We start from the raw sequence: 18,747 nt of genomic DNA on the forward strand, positions 1-18,747 counted from the left end.
CGATCAACGTTTGGGCGGTGCTAAACACGATGAAAGTTTATATAGGAAAATGTATGCAGAAACATCCAAAAACAGTGAATTGCAGTTGGACGGCACAACTTACGATGAAGAACTGTGATACTCATTCAGATCTTGAAGAATTTAATACAGAATGTTATGCAGAAAACCGCGAGAAGATTAGAGTTTGCCCGGCTAAGTTATTAGCATAACTCTGAAGTGGTGTTTAAGCAAATTTCGTTTCTTTTACCTTTGAAAAGAAATAAATTCACCCCTACAACGCTCCAGTAAAATCATAATATCTTTGCCTAATAAACTCCAATCTTCTCGCGGTTTTCAGCATAATATTCTGTATTTAATTCTACAAGAACTGAATGAGTATCATGGTTCCTTAGCGTAAATTGTGCCGTCCAACTGCAAATCACTGTTTTTGGATGTTTCTGCATACATTTTTCCATATAAACTTCCAACGAGTTTAGCACCGCCCAAACGTTGACCGATTTGGCTGAAATTTTGTCCATAGCATCAGGGCATCAAATAGAACCGAATAAGAGGGCGGCCCATCAAAAAATTTGAAAAAGTGTTTTTTGAGCCACCTTACTGGGCATATTCACCATTCTTCCTTCAACTTGGCCGTATCCAGTACCTTTATGACATCCGCAAGGAGTACTTGGCTGGAGGCAACCAACGATCTAACCAAGCCTCTTTAAAACCAAATCGCAGTATCACGGATCTAGACTCCACATTGATAACTCAGGGCGTCTATCAGGTTACAAGCCATATACACTGGATTACTGGGCATGGGGTCCTGACCTAAACCCCATCACCCAGTTCTTTGTTGGTCAGCTCTTTGTAATTGAATCTTGTTCCATTCTCGAGTCCATTTGAAATGCGCATAGGGTTACGCCAAGGTGATGATCTCTCGTGTCTGCTGTTCAACATCACGTTGGAGGGAGTAATACGAAGGGCAGGGATTGACACGAGTGAGTGGTACGATTTTCACGAAGTCCGTTCGGATATTTTGGATAGATGAAATACATTATAGGAAAAGGCGCGAGAGAGGAAAATGTCTGCCACTCACTGGAGTTTGTATCGGTGGTGACGAAATTGAGGTGGTTGAAGAATTCGTGCACTTAGGCTCACTAGTGACTTCCGATAGCGATACCAGCAAAGATTTTTTTTCGAAGAAATCGAAGACGCATTGTGGCAGGAAATCGTACGTACTTTGGACTCCGCAGGACGCTCCGATCGAATAAAGTTCGCCGGCGTTCCAAATTGACTATCTACAAACGCTTCGGTAGTTCTCTACGGACACGAGACCCTGGACGATGCTTGTGGAGGACCAACGCGCACTTAGAGTTTTTGAAAGGATCATACTATCTATGGTGGGGTGCAAATGACGGACGGTACGTGGAGGAGGCGAATGAACCACGAGTTGCATCAGCTGTTGGGAGAACCATCCATCGATCACACCGCGAAAGTAGGACGTCTGCTGAAGGCCGGGCACGTACCCTAGCAGCACACGTAGTACCACGTAGGTTACTGCAACTCATATGTGACCAGATTTGGTAACAATCAAGTTGCTACAACCATTTATGTTTGACTTGTGCTGCTCGGGTACCCAGCATGTCAGACGATAACCCGGTGAAAATCAGGGTGAAGACGATTTGCGGTGACTTCAGTGACTGCCATCCGTCGTCGCATGTCCGCAACCTGGCTCATCGCCAACTGCTCTCGCCTCTCTGCCTCCTTACTGGGCTTTCACTCTTGTTTCGTCAACACAATGGTCAACACAGTTTCGGCTGTATTTCAGGCGGATAACGAGGGGCGGGGTCATCATATACATTCTCTGATTCACTTCCTTTATTTCCTGGTGGGTCTTTATAGTTTTAAAGACCTTTGTCAAGACCCCATCATTTTTTTTTGTTGACGGCTGGATCTTTTGACTTGCCAAGTTACTTCTTGCCATTTTCGGACGGCCTTCTCTGTGGTGACTTCGCCAGGCCAACTTGTTCCAACAAGTTGCTCGGGATAAGGTGGACGAGCAACGCCAGAGCCCATCATGATACAGCCAAGCACACTTACTGTGGCTGACACCTAGGTATCACACAGGCTCCGTTGACGGCCTAGTAAATTATTTCACCTCCCCAGCCATGCATCCCCTTGGCACGTGTCGTCTGACACCATATGATTAGGGGATAAGGGTGTTCATATTTCCAGCTTCACTGCCACTGAGCCTGACCAGATTTATGACAGATTTACTCCGTTTCGCACTACGTTCATTTCATTTCATTTATTTAGTTAACATCTAAACAGATAACACTGAATCAACAATTTGACGCCACAATGCACGGTTCGAGGCCGCATCTCTCCATCCTCGGATACGCCCCACGCTCGCCAAGTCGTTCTGCACCTGGTCTGCCCATCTCGCTCGCTGCGCTCCACGCCGTCTCGTACCTGCCGGATCGGAAGCGAACACCATCTTTGCAGGGTTGCTGTCCGGCATTCTTGCAACATGTCCTGCCCATCGTACCCTTCCGGCTTTAGCTACCTTCTGGATACTGGGTTCGCCGTAGAGTTGGGCGAGCTCATGGTTCATTCTTCGCCGCCACACACCGTCTTCTTGCACACCGCCAAAGATGGTCCTAAGCACCCGTCTCTCGAATACTCCAAGTTCTTGCAAGTCCTCCTCGAGCATTGTCCATGTTTCATGTCCGTAGAGGACAACCGGTCTTATTAGCGTCTTGTACATGACACATTTGGTGCGGTGGCGAATCTTTTTCGACCGCAGTTTCTTCTGGAGCCCGTAGTAGGCCCGACTTCCACAGATGATGCGCCTTCGTATTTCACGACTAACGTTGTTGTCAGCCGTTAGCAAGGATCCGAGGTAGACGAATTCCTCGACCACCTCTAAGGTATCCCCGTCTATTGTAACACTGCTTCCCAGGCGGGCCCTGTCGCGCTCGGTTCCGCCCACAAGCATGTACTTTGTCTTTGACGCATTCACCACCAGTCCAACTTTTGTTGCTTCACGTTTCAGGCGGGTGTACAGTTCTGCCACCTTTGCAAATGTTCGGCCGACAATGTCCATGTCATCCGCGAAGCAAATAAATTGACTGGATCTGTTGAAAATCGTACCCCGGCTGTTACACCCGGCTCTCCGCATAACACCTTCTAGCGCAATATTGAACAACAGGCACGAAAGTCCATCACCTTGTCTTAGTCCCCGGCGCGATTCGAACGAACTGGAGTGTTCGCCCGAAATCATCACACAGTTTTGCACACCATCCACCGTTGCTTTGATCAGTCTGGTAAGCTTCCCAGGGAAGCTGTTCTCGTCCATAATTTTCCATAGCTCTACGCGGTCTATACTGTCGTATGCCGCCTTGAAATTAACGAACAGATGGTGCGTTGGGACCTGGTATTCACGGCATTTTTGAAGGATTTGCCGTACAGTAAAGATCTGGTCCGTTGTCGAGCGGCCGTCAACGAAGCCGGCTTGATAACTTCTCACGAACTCGTTCACTAATGGTGACAGACGACGGAAGATGATCTGGGATATCACTTTGTAGGCGGCATTAAGGATGGTGATCGCTCGAAAGTTCTCACACTCCAGTTTGTCGCCTTTCTTGTAGATGGGGCATATAACCCCTTCCTTCCACTCCTCCGGTAGCTGTTCGGTTTCCCAGATTCTGACTATCAGTTTGTGCAGGCAAGTGGCCAGCTTTTCCGGGCCCATCTTGATGAGCTCAGCTCCGATACCATCCTTACCAGCGGCTTTGTTGGTCTTTAGCTGTTGAATGGCATCCTTAACTTCCCTCAAGGTGGGCGCTGGTTGGCTTCCATCGTCCGCTGAACTGACGTAGTCATCTCCTCCGTTGCCTTGACTTTCACTGCCTGTACTCTCAGCGCCATTCAGATGTTCCTCGTAGTGCTGCTTCCACCTTTCGATCACCACACGTTCGTCCGTCAAGATGCTCCCATCCTTATCCCGGCACATTTCGGCTCGCGGCACGAAGCCTTTGCGGGATGCGTTGAGCTTCTGGTAGAACTTGCGTGTTTCTTGAGAACGGCACAGCTGTTCCATCTCCTCGCACTCCGCTTCTTCCAGGCAGCGTTTCTTCTCCTGAAAAAGGCGGGTCTGCTGTCTCCGCTTCCGTCTATAACGTTCCACGTTCTGCCGGGTACCTTGCTGCAGCGCGACCGCCCGCGCTGCGTCCTTCTCCTCCAGAATCTGTCTGCACTCTTCGTCGAACCAATCGTTCCGTCGACTTCGACCCATATACCCGACGTTGTTCTCCGCTGCATCGTTAATGGCTGCTTTGACTGTATCCCAGCAGTCCTCAAGAGGGGCCCCATCGAGCTCACCCTCTTCCGGCAACGCTGCCTCGAGATGCTGCGCGTATGCAGTGGCGACATCGGGTTGCTTCAGTCGCTCTAGGTCGTACCGCGGCGGTCGTCGGTACCGAACATTGTTGATGACGGATAGTTTTGGGCGCAGTTTAACCATCACCAGATAGTGGTCAGAGTCGATGTTAGCGCCACGATATGTCCTGACGTCGATAATGTCGGAGAAGTGTCGTCCATCAATCAGAACGTGGTCGATTTGTGATTCTGTCTGCAGTGGTGATCTCCAGGTGTACCGATACGGGAGGCTGTGTTGGAAGTAGGTGCTGCGAATGACCATATTCTTGGAGGCGGCGAAATCAATTAATCGTAGGCCGTTTTCGTTCGTCAGCCGGTGAGCGCTGAACTTTCCAATAGTCGGTCTAAACTCCTCCTCTTGGCCAACCTGAGCGTTCAAATCTACTATGATGATTTTGACGTCGTGGCTTGGGCAGCTGTCGTACTCACGTTCCAGCTGCGCGAGTTCGCGTTTTCGCGTTTGGGATTTCTTTTTAAAAAAGACCCAAGTCGATTGACTACTAAACTTAAACTGATTTATTGTCTTAATGTAACCTACCACCTAACCTAATAATGCCATATCAGCACCCTACACCTGGCCTCGATGCCAATCGATGATACTGCTGACCGAGCTCCGTGCCGTCGCCGTTGCCGAGGGCACCCAAATCGCTGACGTCGGTGGTGCCATCGATGGAATGTGCTAAGTCCGGGTGGCCGGGCGTTAACTCGACCTTCCTTAGAGATGAACCTCCTGGTTCATAGTATCCACTATGGAAAAGGTTTTGAAATTTTCCAAGCCCTGCCTAGGCTCCTTTGCTCCATGATGTTCTTTGTTGCTTGGTACCGTCTGCAGCTTGATCTTGGTAGTCCTATGGAAGAAAATACTGAAGAAAATAGCAATACCGATTATGATGGGGAGGATTGCAATTCCTCCAAACAGTGGCCAATGTGGAAAATGTAGGCTTTTGGTTTCCAAGCGAAGTAGATCCAACTCCTTTCGGGTTTCTGACTGGAGTTTGTGGAGATGTTCCATGCTGAGGTTCAAAACGTCTCCGTTTTAGAGATGGTTATCCCGTCCAAAGGGAGATATATCGGTTTTCCGGCAATGTTTCTGGTTTTACTTGTGTATGGGACACCATTGATCTGTATGGTGCAATTCTCGTACTGGATTAAATACGATCCGGAGAGGATCCTCTCAGAACCGCTGCAATCGGATGAAAAGGTGAAGTTTTTGGCGGTGTTGACAAGTATATGGTGTGTGTCAATTGAAATGACTTCTTGTTGGATAGGGTTTGATGTATAGTTGCAGACAGCTGTTTTTCCGTCCAAAAGATTGGGTATACATGAGGAATCGGCTACTTCAGTATCTTCCAAATTGTAAATTGTTGGTTCTAGCGTGTGGACTGTAAATTTTTCAGATGGGTGGATTAAGAAATATTTCTTGGTCGTGTGTATTTGTTGTCGATTGTGGAAGGTTGGGCAAACAAGGATCTTATGAAAAACTCGAGGATCCAATTTCGGCAATTTGATGAACAGTATGATCTCCTGGTTGTTGGTGGCTATTGAAGTAGTGGCATAGGTGACAACTTCGGCTGACGAATGGACAGTTACATTTTCCCTCTCTAAACATTTCCTTCTCATTTTTAGTTAATATTTTCCCATTTAAAATCCCTAATTTAGCTAACATTATCGTATCTATTATATCTCCAATTTTCTCGTTTAAATCTTTAAGGTTAAAGAGAATGTTTATTGAATATAGCTCTGAAGATTTGTTCTTGAATAACTGAATAGCTTCTTTAGTCTTGAAAACGGATTCCTTTAGCTGAAGAGTCATTTCTCTGTTAATTTTGACTTGCTTGTTATTATTGTAGATGAGATTGTTAATGCTATTGTTAATCAATTTTAAATCATTTGCATCAGGTGACCCAGCAATAAATTTCCAAACAGTTCCTACAGCATCCCATCTTCTTTGCCTTCTAATAGGGATTATACTTTCCAAAGACTTATTAATTTCATCGAATTTTGTAGTATTATTTCCGAAAATTGGTTTTTATCTATTTCATCAAATCTATTCCTGAGATCTACGACATGTGTTCTTAATGACTCTATGCTGAAGTGATGGATGTAACGATACGATGAATATTTTAATCTGCTCATTCCGTGGTCGAAGACGAAAATAGGTTGTTCCAGTCGTTGTATGTGTAACGTCCATGTTTCTGTCAGTAGGGATGAGATTCTGAAAAGGTTGGAGTTTGTCAGTCAAATTTGTCTGATTTTTATGTCGTTTTGTGGACACGTCTACCGTCATCTGTTTTTATTGTGCTTTTATTGACCTTAGCTATTTTAATCTTTTTATATCGTGGGGTCGTTTTTACTCTACGTCTTGTCTTTTCGTATGCGTCAATTCCTGCTTCAATTTCTGTATGTTTTGTCTTTTGATTGTGACGTTTCAGGTCTTTAGTCTGTGTCGCCAGCAAATTTCTATAAACGGTTTCACATATTGTCGAGCTTTGAGAGCTGGGAATGACTACTTCGTATGGGGTATGTTTCGTGGTGGAGTGGATGGTGTTGTTGTACTTTATTATTGAAATGTCTATGATTTCTTGTAGGGTTTGATTTGGATTCTCAGCTTTGCTTATTCGATAAATTTCTAGTAAAGTCGAATGGAAGCGTTCTACGATCCCATTCATCTCGCTTCGACCAGTAGCCACTATATAGGGCGTGATTTTGTTGGTGTTATAAAAATTTACTAGCTCACCCGTCATGAATGACTTTTCCTGGTCCATGACCAAGGTTTCGGGAAAACTAAATTTTGATAACACTTCCTTTACAGCCGGAATAAGGTCTACAGCGGCTCTCGATTCAATTAAACGAGCTTGAGCATACTTTGAGAATTTATCGACATAAGTTAAGTACTGAAGATTGTCTATGAAAAGAATGTCGATGTGAGCTATTTGAAACGGTCGATTAGGTATTGGGGTTTTTTTGGATAGGGAAGTGAATAGGGCTTCTATCATATTTATTTTCATGACAGATTCGGCAATTTTTTATAAAGTCATGCAATTTTTGAGAAAGCTTTGGAAAATAAAACTTCCTCAAAAGCTGCCATTTATTTTCATCTGCGCCGCGGTGCCACGATAATGTTCTTTGTGTATCAAATCCCACTGCTCGTTCTCTTCTCGGACATCCTGGAGTTGACGTTGAGTGAAACGGATTTTTAACAGCTTTTTATCTCCAAAGTGAGTTTTATACACTTCCTGTAATTTACCCATAATTTCCTCAGTTGTTAAGAGTCCGTTTAACTTATTAACATCAAAATGGTTTTCAATACCTGCAATAGAGAATTGTCGTTAATATCACTGATAAAACATTTACTCTGGTGAAATTTTCAAAGGGGTGTTCTGTATTGACTTTATCGGGACCTTTGTTCAAAATAACCTGGTGTCTAAATACATTAATAGGGGATTCCGTAGATTTGATATAGAAATGATCGCTATTTTCTGCTGAGTGTTGTGTAGCAGTCATGGAACACACTATTCGACTCAAAGCATCAGCAACCACATTGCTTTTGCCTGGCTTGTATTCAATGGTATAATCGTGTTCTTCCAAATATGCCTTCCAACGCTTAAGCTTTGCATTTGTATTTTTTGCTGATAGAGAAAAAGTTAAAGGTTGATGATCTGTGAGAATTTTGAATTTGGAACCGTATAAATAGTTCCTAAACGTTTGTAGTGCCCAAAATATGGCTAACATCTCCTTTTCTGGTACTGAGAATCCTTCTTCGGATTTCGAGAGAGTTCTGGAGGCGAAATGGATAGGCTTATCTTTACCTGCCTCACCTTGCGACAAGACGGCTCCGATGGCGAAATCAGATGCATCGGTTGTGAGAATGAAAGGCTTGCTATAGTCGGGATAAATTAAAATGTCTGAGGAAGATAAAATACTTTTCATTTTCCTAAAACAGTTTGATTCCACTTCGTTAAATTTGATCTTTTTATTTGAGGTACATCCCTCCCCTCTCAGAAGGCTTGTAAGGGGTTTTGCGATTTTCGCAAAGTCCTTTACGAACCGTCTGTAATAGCCCATCATTCCTAAGAATGATCTCAGCTCTTTGATTGTTGATGGTTCGGGATACTTCTCTATCGCTTCAATTTTTTTTATGTTTGGTTTAAGACCCTTAGATGTGATGACATAACCGAGAAACTCAATTTCTTTATGTAAGAATTCTGACTTATCCAATTGAATTTTCAGATTAGCATCATTCAGCGCCTTTAAAATTATCTCGAGATTCTTAAGTGCTTCTTCGAGTGTTTTGCCAAATATGATTACGTCATCAATATAGACGTAACATATTTTCCCAATATGTTCCTTAATATATCATCGATTGCACGTTGAAATATCGCGGAGCATTCTTGAGTCAAATGGCATACGAGTAAACTCGTATTTGCCATTATTAATCGAGAAAGCAGTTTTCTCGATGTCACTCTCTTTCATCTTTATCTGGTGAAAACCAGATGCCAAATCGAGGGTGATAAAATATTGTTGACCTTTTAATTGGTCAATAACATAGTTTATTTCAGGCATCGGGTACCTGTCTGATAAAGTTTTTTCATTTAATTTTCGGTAGTCTACTACCATTCGAAATTTTTCTCTCCGGAGGCATCGGATTTCTTTGGAACAATCCATACTGGGGACGTCCAAGCGGATCGTGATGGCCTTTATAATTCCATCATCGAGAAGTTTTTTAACTTGTTTATTTACCTCTGTTGCATATGCAGCAGGGTATGGATAAACTTTTGGTGGATTGGAATATCATCCGCGGTGTTTATAGCAAACTCAATTACGGTACTGCAAGTCAGTTTTGCATCGGGCTGATGAAACACTTCTTGATGCCGTTCAATCACCTCGAATAATTTGTCCTTCTCGTCGGCTGAAAGATGAGCCGTTCTGAGCATTTTGTCTACGTTGCTTGCCCGTGGTTCGAGTGCCAATTGTTGGGGTAGGCAACTGGATGGTCTTGGATTTGTTTCAGGAACTAACAATTTGTGTGGGGAATATTGAAGAAGGGAATAGTCAGAAATTCATTGTCTTTACTTAGCTGGAGAGTGTTATTTTTGAGGTCAATCTTTGCGCTGAGTACGTTTAATATTCCGGTACCTATTATACCGTGAAAAAATGGGTGAAAATCATGTAGTAGAAATTGTGCTCGGTAATGTATTTTGGTCTAAAAATTCAATATCAATCGCCGAGTTAGCGCTGAATTTCCCATTAGCGCTACTGATACCATTTGCCGTGAAAGGATACGGTTTTGTTAATGAATAATTGTATGCTAGCATTGGATGTATTAGGTTTATATTTGCCCCTGTATCAATTAAAAAGGGGAATTCGCCAATGTTTGTTTGAAGGTTTATGTAAGGCATCGTTGGGGTTACCAACGGGGGAGCCATTCTAAAAAATTTGCGTGCTGTTCTTGTTGTTCAGTAGCATTCTGTTTTGGCGGAGCGGTACCAGAGGCTTCTCCTATTTCAAAGCTGTCAGCAGGAGGCGCTTCGTCATATGAGCCGTCCTGCATGGGATATGGGCTCGGATAATCTGGATAGCACTCGTTGTAGCACGGTTGATCGTACTGATAAACATACTGGTTGTAATTATCGTAATTATCATAATAATCATAAACAGGGTATGCGTTTTCTAACGGATGTGCTTGTCGTTTGACATTTTGGTGATATTGTTGAGAAGCTGGCCTTTTTAAATTCATTGGCGGCCGATTACCATAATTTACGAATTTCGATTGTTGACTCGGGTCAACATCCATGGCTTCTACTCTTTGGGAAGTTTGAGGTGACCTGAAGGGGTTTTGTGAAAATGGATTGTATGAGAATGCATTTTGGGAAGGCTGATGCCTAAATGGGTTGGTTTGCAAGGGGACTCTGGGAGGTAAAGCATAATTTTGAGGCACACTAGGCCTTCTTGGAGGTAATGGTGGCGGTAGTAGAATTTTTGGATTTAAAAACTGTGTCCTGGAAGGTATTTTTGGAGGTTCCTTTGGCTTAGGCAATGATTGGCCACCATGTTCGTTTCGGAAGGGGGCAGAACGGATATCTAAATTATAATATTCAGTGCAGAAGTTGTAAGCTTGACCCAAAGTTTTTGGGTTTGTACTTTTTAACAGGATGCTCAGAGGTTTATCCAATCCTCTGATAAATGCATCGAGTGACTTGTCACGGAAGTAGTCGATATGTGCTGCGGCATTCGGTCGCAGTTTATCGTCCGTTTGTATCTGAGCAATTATCAATGATAATAACTCATTGACGCGGCTGTAATAACTGCTGAGGCTTTCCTCGGCAGATTTTCTTATAGATGTTAATTGGAAATCTAACGTCTTAACATCGCGTCGGTCACGATAATACAGGATTAACGTGTTTTTATATCCGTCCAAGAGGACGAGACATTATTCGCATTCAAAATATCGGCAGCTTCGCCGTCAATTTTCCGGCGCACTGACCGTTCAAGGATATTAATTTGCGACGGTGTCGCACCGTTGTCGCGGTAAGTTCTGAGAATGGAATCAACATCGGTGATCCAATCAATAAGTCTGGTAGGATCACCCTTGAAAATTTTAATTTCCTTGACAAAGTCTGGAACTTTGCCTAAATCAATAAACTGTTGAATGCTCATAGCAGGAGGCGGGGCACTGGATTAGGGTTAGGATTCATCATATTTGAGTAATAGAAATTTACTCGCGATTTCTTCTTCGGTAAAATATTGAGCAAATTGGGCAAGAGCTTGAGGAGAACTTCGACAAAATCACCGTAATAAAAAAATCACTCAGATAGGAGCAAAATTAAAACTTTTGAGATATTGGAATAAAATTTCACTCACACTTTTCGGATTTAACAAACTATCACTAGCACTTGTTTGATTGAATAAAATAAAAGAAACTTACAGTAAAATTGCCAACATCCTCCGTTGGACTTCTTGGGTTTTCCTGGGATGATTTTTGATAGCGGGACTCCGTCTATGGGGAGAACCAGGCAGTTATTTCAGGTTGGTCCGTTTTGCTGCTGACGGCTACCCGGGCCCTAATAACGATCGATCCGGCTGGATGCGGTGTCCTGATCCTCGCTTCGTCCGTAGGGTAGGCTCGTTGAACCTAGGGTGTGGTGTTTGGCTCCTTCCACCAATGGTGTGATAGATCACTTTGAGGATTTTTACACTTCACTTGTTGAACGATTTTCACTACCGGACACTTATACTATTCCCACGTCGACGGGTCCCTATTCGGGCGCCAGTTCGCGTTTTCGCGTTTGGGATTTCTTTTAAAAAGACCCAAGTCGATTGACTACTAAACTTAAACTGATTTATTGTCTTAATGTAACCTACCACCTAACCTAATAATGCCATATCAGCACCCTACACCTGGCCTCGATGCCAATCGATGATACTGCTGACCGAGCTCCGTGCCGTCGCCGTTGCCGAGGGCACCCAAATCGCTGACGTCGGTGGTGCCATCGATGGAATGTGCTAAGTCCGGGTGGCCGGGCGTTAACTCGCGTAGTATGCGTCCTTATCATCATCAGTGCTTCCGGAGTATGGGCTATGGACGTTGATTATGCTGAAGTTGAAGAACTGGCCTTTGATCCTCAACCTGCACATTCTTTCATTGATCGGCCACCACCCGATCACGCGCCTTTGCATATCGCCCATCACTATGAAAGCTGTTCCCAGCTCGTGTGTGTTGCCGCAGCTCTGGTAGATGGTATGATTACCTCTAAACGTTCGCACCATTGATCCCTTCCAACAAACCTCCTGCAGCGCTACGATGCCGAATCCACGGTCCTTGAGCACATCGGCGAGAATGCGTGTGCTCCCGATGAAGTTGAGAGATTTGCAGTTCCACGAACCGAGTTTCTAATCGCTAACCCTTTTCGTCGCGGTGGTCTTCGCCGATGGTTCCGGTCCGTACTCTCTTGTTGATTGTTCGTTGCTTATGATTTTTTAAAGGCTGGCTTGCAGGGCCTGACACCAAACCCCCTAAATTTCCGGAGGACCATTCCTCCTTATTTTCGGTGGACCATGGTGCACAGTTTCACTTAGAGTCCCTCGCTGGCACTCGGACGATGATCAGCCGCCCCTAACATGGAGAACAGACGCTGTTGTGAGCCGATCCTGACATGGAGAACAGACGCTCAATAAGATTTGCACCTCCGGAGAGGAGCAAACCCCCCCTTCCCTGTCAGCATACGACCGTAGCTCCCACCGGGGTTGGTTACCCGATCTTCCTTAAGGTTGCTCGTATCCCGGCCAGCACCGCGGGGAGGTAGGGATAGGAGTTGCTGGGTAAGAGGCTAAGGACCGCGAGATGGGGTCTATTTTATTCCTTCAGGTACGTGAAGTACCAATGGTACGCTTTACCCAGCATTTGCCGTGCCGCACTACGTTAAAGCATATCTATCTCCGCACAATGGAACTTCTACTTATTTGTATGGGTTCTTTCATTTCATTCATTATTCCTTATCTCTTTCTCCTTAAAAAAAGATTTTAACTTTAGCTACTTTTTCGATTGGTATTGGTACTACATATGTACATATATGCGAGCCTCATACAAGAAGTTCGTTTTAAAGTGCAATGATAGCCTCTCGGTACAACTTTGTTGTACGAGATATGCTAAAACCATTCCTCGGCTCATCGCTATTATACCGTTTCAGCCAGATGGAAGCTCGACTTTCTCATGAAGAATCTGAATAAATTTGCAATTGTTGCATTTCATCATCGTCATTCAATGGGAGTAGCAACGCATGTGTGAATTCTACGCTGCAATGGGATATTTGAACAATTGGAAAGGCACGGAGAAGTTCTTATGGCTTTATCGCAGGTAGCACCACTAGAAAAGAGTTGAAAATGAATGTTTTAAATTTCAAGGTGCTGGGAAATTATCATATCTTTTCAAGCGGAAATCTGAAAAACCATTATTGGAAAGACTTCTGAAAGACTAGTTCTTTTTCTAATTAACACAATAGCCATTGAGCAAATCATTTAATCTAAGACTACGATTACCTCCCAAACTGTTTTTGGTTTGACATTATTAATGCTATTCTGAGTGTGGGCAGTAAGAAAACTAAAAGTGCTGTGATTATTGCAATAGAACTACTCCAAACTGCATTGCATACGATTTTGTTTGTCAGCAAAGGTAGTGTCTTGGGGCTTAGCTCAGCACATTTTGTAAGGGTGTGCTCTATTTGGTCAGGCACGTTCGACGACTACGGTCGTAAAAAGTTCTATTTCAACAAGATTGACTAAATTTCGCTTTTCTCTGTCCTGGATGATGCCATACATGTGCATGAACTTTTCCTTCAACAGGGTTTAATATTGAACTGTTTGCGAAAGTTTCCGTGGTTGCTGGCCAGCAGAAAATGATGGCTGGGAGTTCAACTATCGGTTGCTCGAAAGAAATTAGTTTGATGCAGGAAAAAACGGCGTGTATATATACTCACGTAGTTATTTTCTTCTACAGTTTGTTTTGCTCTTTACGATGTGAACCAGTCGATAGATGATGTGGAGCCAAAATTGATGGCCCAGGAAAAGTCGTATGTCAAGGTAATGTTTGTTGCTCATAACTCTAGTTTAGTGCACATGCAGAAGAAAGGATAAAAGGTTTCTTCGATATTAGCTTATCATATTAACTTTTGCAACGAAATGCTGGCGATTGGGGGTTGTAAACAGTATAAACTCCAACTTAATGCCTCCAAGGATGTTGCAAATTGTTTAGCTTATTATTTTATGTGACGATACGAGATCATAGTGCTGTGCTTTCTTGCACCTTCTGTATAGATTAAATGTGATCACGCAGAACAAGATTTTCTTTGACAGATATCTGGTAACTTTTGATAGATGACTTATTGGTTTTATTGGAACGCACCAGTGTGTTTTATATTTTCGAAATGTCGCTTTTTAGTTTAATTTGAGTTTAATGCGGAAAATATACAGAGGCTTAAAATTAGAAGCAACTTGGTTTAACCTTTTTACGTTTTACGATGAAATTTCCGCTTTAGAGGATGGTGCCCATCAGAAAAACCTTTGTGTCTCATGAGATTATCATAGTTCTCGATTCTCATAGTGATAGCTCTCGTTACTGGCAAAACAATTTTTGCTGGCGAGTGTAGGGCGCTAAGTCAACGAAAATAAAAATATAAGTACGTTTTGACAACATACAACATCAGGAACAACAGTGGCAATCTTCCTTTATGGTTTATTGCCTCTATTGAAAACACCGGGAAATACATACCTACAGATAAAACGCGTTTTAGATTGCAGCTCTTAGGGAACAATACCTTCCCGTTTCATATTTTGACTCTTTTTTCACAAAACCTGCATATTAGGCCTAGCTTGAATACGTCCATCTCAATGAAGGTAGACATCACGGAACGAAGTACAAAGATAGAATGTTTTGTTTAAAAAACTCATTACCAATATTAATTTTTTTTACAATATAGTCACACCCGTACGATGCTGATTTTTATTTCCGGAAACAGTATGAAGAATTTTCGTCATAATTATGCAGGGCTAGTGATTGGTGAAATTCAACATTCAAGCGAAAACCTACTTGTATATATGTCTCTTTAATCATACAATTTCAAACATGATGTTCTGGCTTTTACTGTCTAGGAGATTACGACTATCATAAACCAAACCAAACGAATGCTAAAAAGCATTGAGAGTTGTTTAACAAACCTAGCATAGCCACAACCATATGCACCATATGCACTGCATCATACGGTTGGTGCCAAATATGACATGGGACGACATCTGCTGTTATTGCTCCAGGACTTCTGCTTCGTCGAAATCTTTTATTGCAAAAGTGAGGCGGCCAGATAACGGATACCAGCATACCTGTTTATTAGTTTTCTATGGAGCATTTCAGGGATAATAAAGACACGATGTTACTTACGAATGTTATATAGGACAAATGTCGGTACATCTCTACGACGATATGTGATGCAGTGAAAAATATTGGCAAACAACTGAAAGAACGCAGAAAACAGAAACAGTCCATCCATAGAACTCTTTATAAGCACTACCCAGTCGCTGACTCTGAGGCTAGTTTATTTATTTCAATCAATCAGCACACTGTATTCTGTTCACTGATTTAAATTATTTATATGATCCGTTTTCAAACTTACCCATTTTTGTACGATTTTTATTATTACCAAGTTACCGAAGCTACCTAAATCGCTATTTGGTGTATTTTTTCACAATTTGTCCAATTCAATAGATTTGCCAAACTTGTTCCACATTGCCGATGTGATCAAACTGTCAATTAAATCCGTTTGATATATCCAACCTATAGGTTTGTCTAACAGTCTAACTCATCTCATATGTGTTCTTATCGAGAAATTCTGATGAATTGTTTCAATTGAGCGCATATTTCTAATCGCCCTTTCATTGTGTACATATTACAATCGATCATTTTATCATTACAGGTCTCCGTAGACGAATGGTGCAACATGTGGGACGCCTATGCCAAAAACCCAAACGCCGTCCTGGATTGGCAAGTAAGGTGAGTCGACTTGAACAAAGATGAATCGCTTTAAGGCGAAACTTGGGTTATTAGTTCAGAAGGTCATGAAGTACATATTAGACAACAGCGGATTTTTAATTTTCATTTTCAGTTTTATTAATTGAAAATGTTTATGAGTATTCTGTCTCCAGTTAGCCTTGCGAGCAAAAGCGTAGGATTGCCGATCCGGAGATGGCAAGTTCTGTTCTCGGTCCGGCCTAGGATGTTTTCGGTTTGGAGACATTCTGGAAAAGCTAATAGAATACTAAGTTGAAAAGCAGGCCAAGTTCCAGTTGGAATGTAGAGCTACAAAAAAAATCCTGCAATTGACAACTTCTTCGGGCGCTTCGCAGCGTGACAACTCCGATGGCATTCTGCTAATTGCCGGAGCTAGAACAAAATCGATATTTTATACATTTTCTCCGAAAAAATTACTGTCATCGTACGTAGGATTTTCTTTTATGTTGAAAAAATGAAAAGCTAACGACGTTTTGAACCAAAAAATCAGATTTTCGGACGTGAAATGGCTTTGAAAGCTTTGAATGAAGAGCCTTTTTTAAGATTAGCACAATTTCGTGTTTTATTCGAATTGCTAAAGTGTTCTTTTTTTTGTTCATGCCTAGGGGTACCAATTATATAAACGATTCACAATATGACAATTGAGGATCTTTTTCGTTAACTTGTGGGTGACCGATTAAAACTTGTGGTTGACCGGAAATTTGCTGATTGCAAAGTAAAGTATTGATGAGCTTGAAAGGTACGCTATAGACGGAGTCTACTACTCAACCATTTTTGCGTCTGCCTCCTCTCGAAAACGAATGTGGCATGTCAACCATTAGTACGATCCGGTCGGCATACTCGATAGAAAATTTGAAACAACTTCACTAAATTTTCCCCGGAGGCATTGCCTTTAGCATAGTTTTGGAAATCCTCGTCCCTCTAATGAAGTTACAGGTTGGCATATATGTTAGCAGAAACTGATAGCCTCCAGCCGGTTCAACATCCTGCCTAAACCACCCATATGTAGTTACGAAGTAGAAGAATGATTACCATGCGATTACCTGAGGAAAATCGCCCAACTGAGCCTAGTCATGAAACGTGACGAAATGGTAATGGCCAGTAACTGAAAGCACAAGTCCGCATTAGACAGGCCTAGCCTTGTATGAAGAGAAAAGTTTTTGAATTCTGCGCCCCAGAATGTTGCCTCTGGGTGTGAGAGCATTCTATCAAAAATTTAGTATGATCGTTTTTCGCATTTTTCGTTTCAAAATTTGCATAAGGCTTACAGTCAGAGGATATAGAAAAATAATGTAGCATAATTGTTATTCGTTCGGGATATTGACTCGAATGCCCGATTCACTTCAGTTTGCCAGAAAAGGCAATCGACATGCTAATGATCAATTTTACAGAATATTGTATCACAGTCTTTCAAAATATATTCTTAAGTTTAAATAACAATAAAACAGCCAAAAATTGTTCAATGTTATTAAATCATCTGTGCCCTGACAACTCTTGTTTCCAAGGCCAGTCTAGTACATACAAATCACTACCACATGGATGTTAACTCTTTGTCCGTAGGATGTTTTGCTCCTCAACACCGCCTGTCGTGCCCGTTTGCGGATACACAAAAGGGCACTAAACAGTTCCTGAAGGAGTGTTCATCCCCGAAGAGGGAAATCCCAGATTTAAGCTTCTCGGAAGACAAATCTCATTGCTTTGAGCGAGCTAAACTTTAATGGCAGCGAAACGGTGATGACTCGTGAAACGGTTCACCTCTGAATTTTTAATTAACAATAATTAACAAAAGAAACGTGCCGTCGTGGTTTTGCTTGTAGATGCGCGGCTCCGCTTCAATGGATTCGACGGTTTCCTTACCCACATTTCAGCTAGAAGGTATACTGAGAAAAAGGAGATGTAGCGAGGCAAATGATTATTTAGAGTTCTATTATTAACACCATATTTTCGGCTTTTCTTTATGGTAATTGTGGAACCTATTGTTGCTTAAAAATTAACTTCGGAATGATATACATCGAGTGTTGGATGATAAATTAAATACGAAACATAATCTGATCTGAGTTACTCACTTTTACATGACAGCCCTCCGGAGGTTGGCAAAGTGAAAAGAGAAGTGCAAGCTTTTTCCGTTCCGATTGAGGGTTATGATTTGTACCTCTCGAAACAAGAAGATGCTGGAATATTTGCTTTGCATCGAGTATCATGCTATAGTGCAAGGGAAAGCTATCCTTTCCATTTCGTAGAAAGTCTCCTGTGAGTTTGCTATTGAAGTATAAGAAGATAAGTTTTATTAATAATGCATAAATTATTTCCCTGCTATTGAGGGATATGAAATTGTCGGAAATGTAAATTTCACACAAAAAATAACGTTGGTGCACCAATTTTTAATTCAACTAAACTTAGCGTGGAAACTCACGAAAATTAAATTATTTTCTCTTCAACAAGGAGTATATGAATAAATGAAGAGCAGAAGGAAGCTAAATTAATAATTTGATTATTATCTTAGAACACACAAGAGATGAGTTTTGAGAATGCTACCAGGCAGCTATAATTCTAAAGTAAAAAATTAATTCATCCAAGTTGCTGAATCATACAGTTTGCGATTATATACAGCTCAATTATCTTTTTTGTAGATATAATAACATTAAATAAAACTCATAGTAAATGAATCATGAGTCGTTCATTTACCGCAAATTCGAAACTTATGGTCCAACACTCCATCTATAATTGATTGAGAAAAAGCTACCCTGAGCTGAGCCTCCATACAAATGCAT

General features: G+C 42.2%; 1 protein-coding gene across 2 annotated transcripts in view; it reads left to right on the forward strand.

Moving 5' to 3' along the window:
* Positions 1-18,747, forward strand: part of LOC134205146 (calexcitin-1-like) — a 185,801-nt gene that overhangs the window by 144,679 nt on the left and 22,375 nt on the right. For both annotated transcript variants that reach the window (XM_062680107.1, XM_062680106.1), the window contains exon 5: positions 15,882-15,958. In XM_062680107.1, the coding sequence (XP_062536091.1) occupies positions 15,882-15,958 (77 nt within the window). The remainder of the gene's footprint in view (positions 1-15,881; positions 15,959-18,747) is intronic.

This window comes from Armigeres subalbatus, chromosome 1 (assembly GCF_024139115.2).
Source record: "Armigeres subalbatus isolate Guangzhou_Male chromosome 1, GZ_Asu_2, whole genome shotgun sequence".
NCBI lineage: Eukaryota > Metazoa > Arthropoda > Insecta > Diptera > Culicidae > Armigeres > Armigeres subalbatus.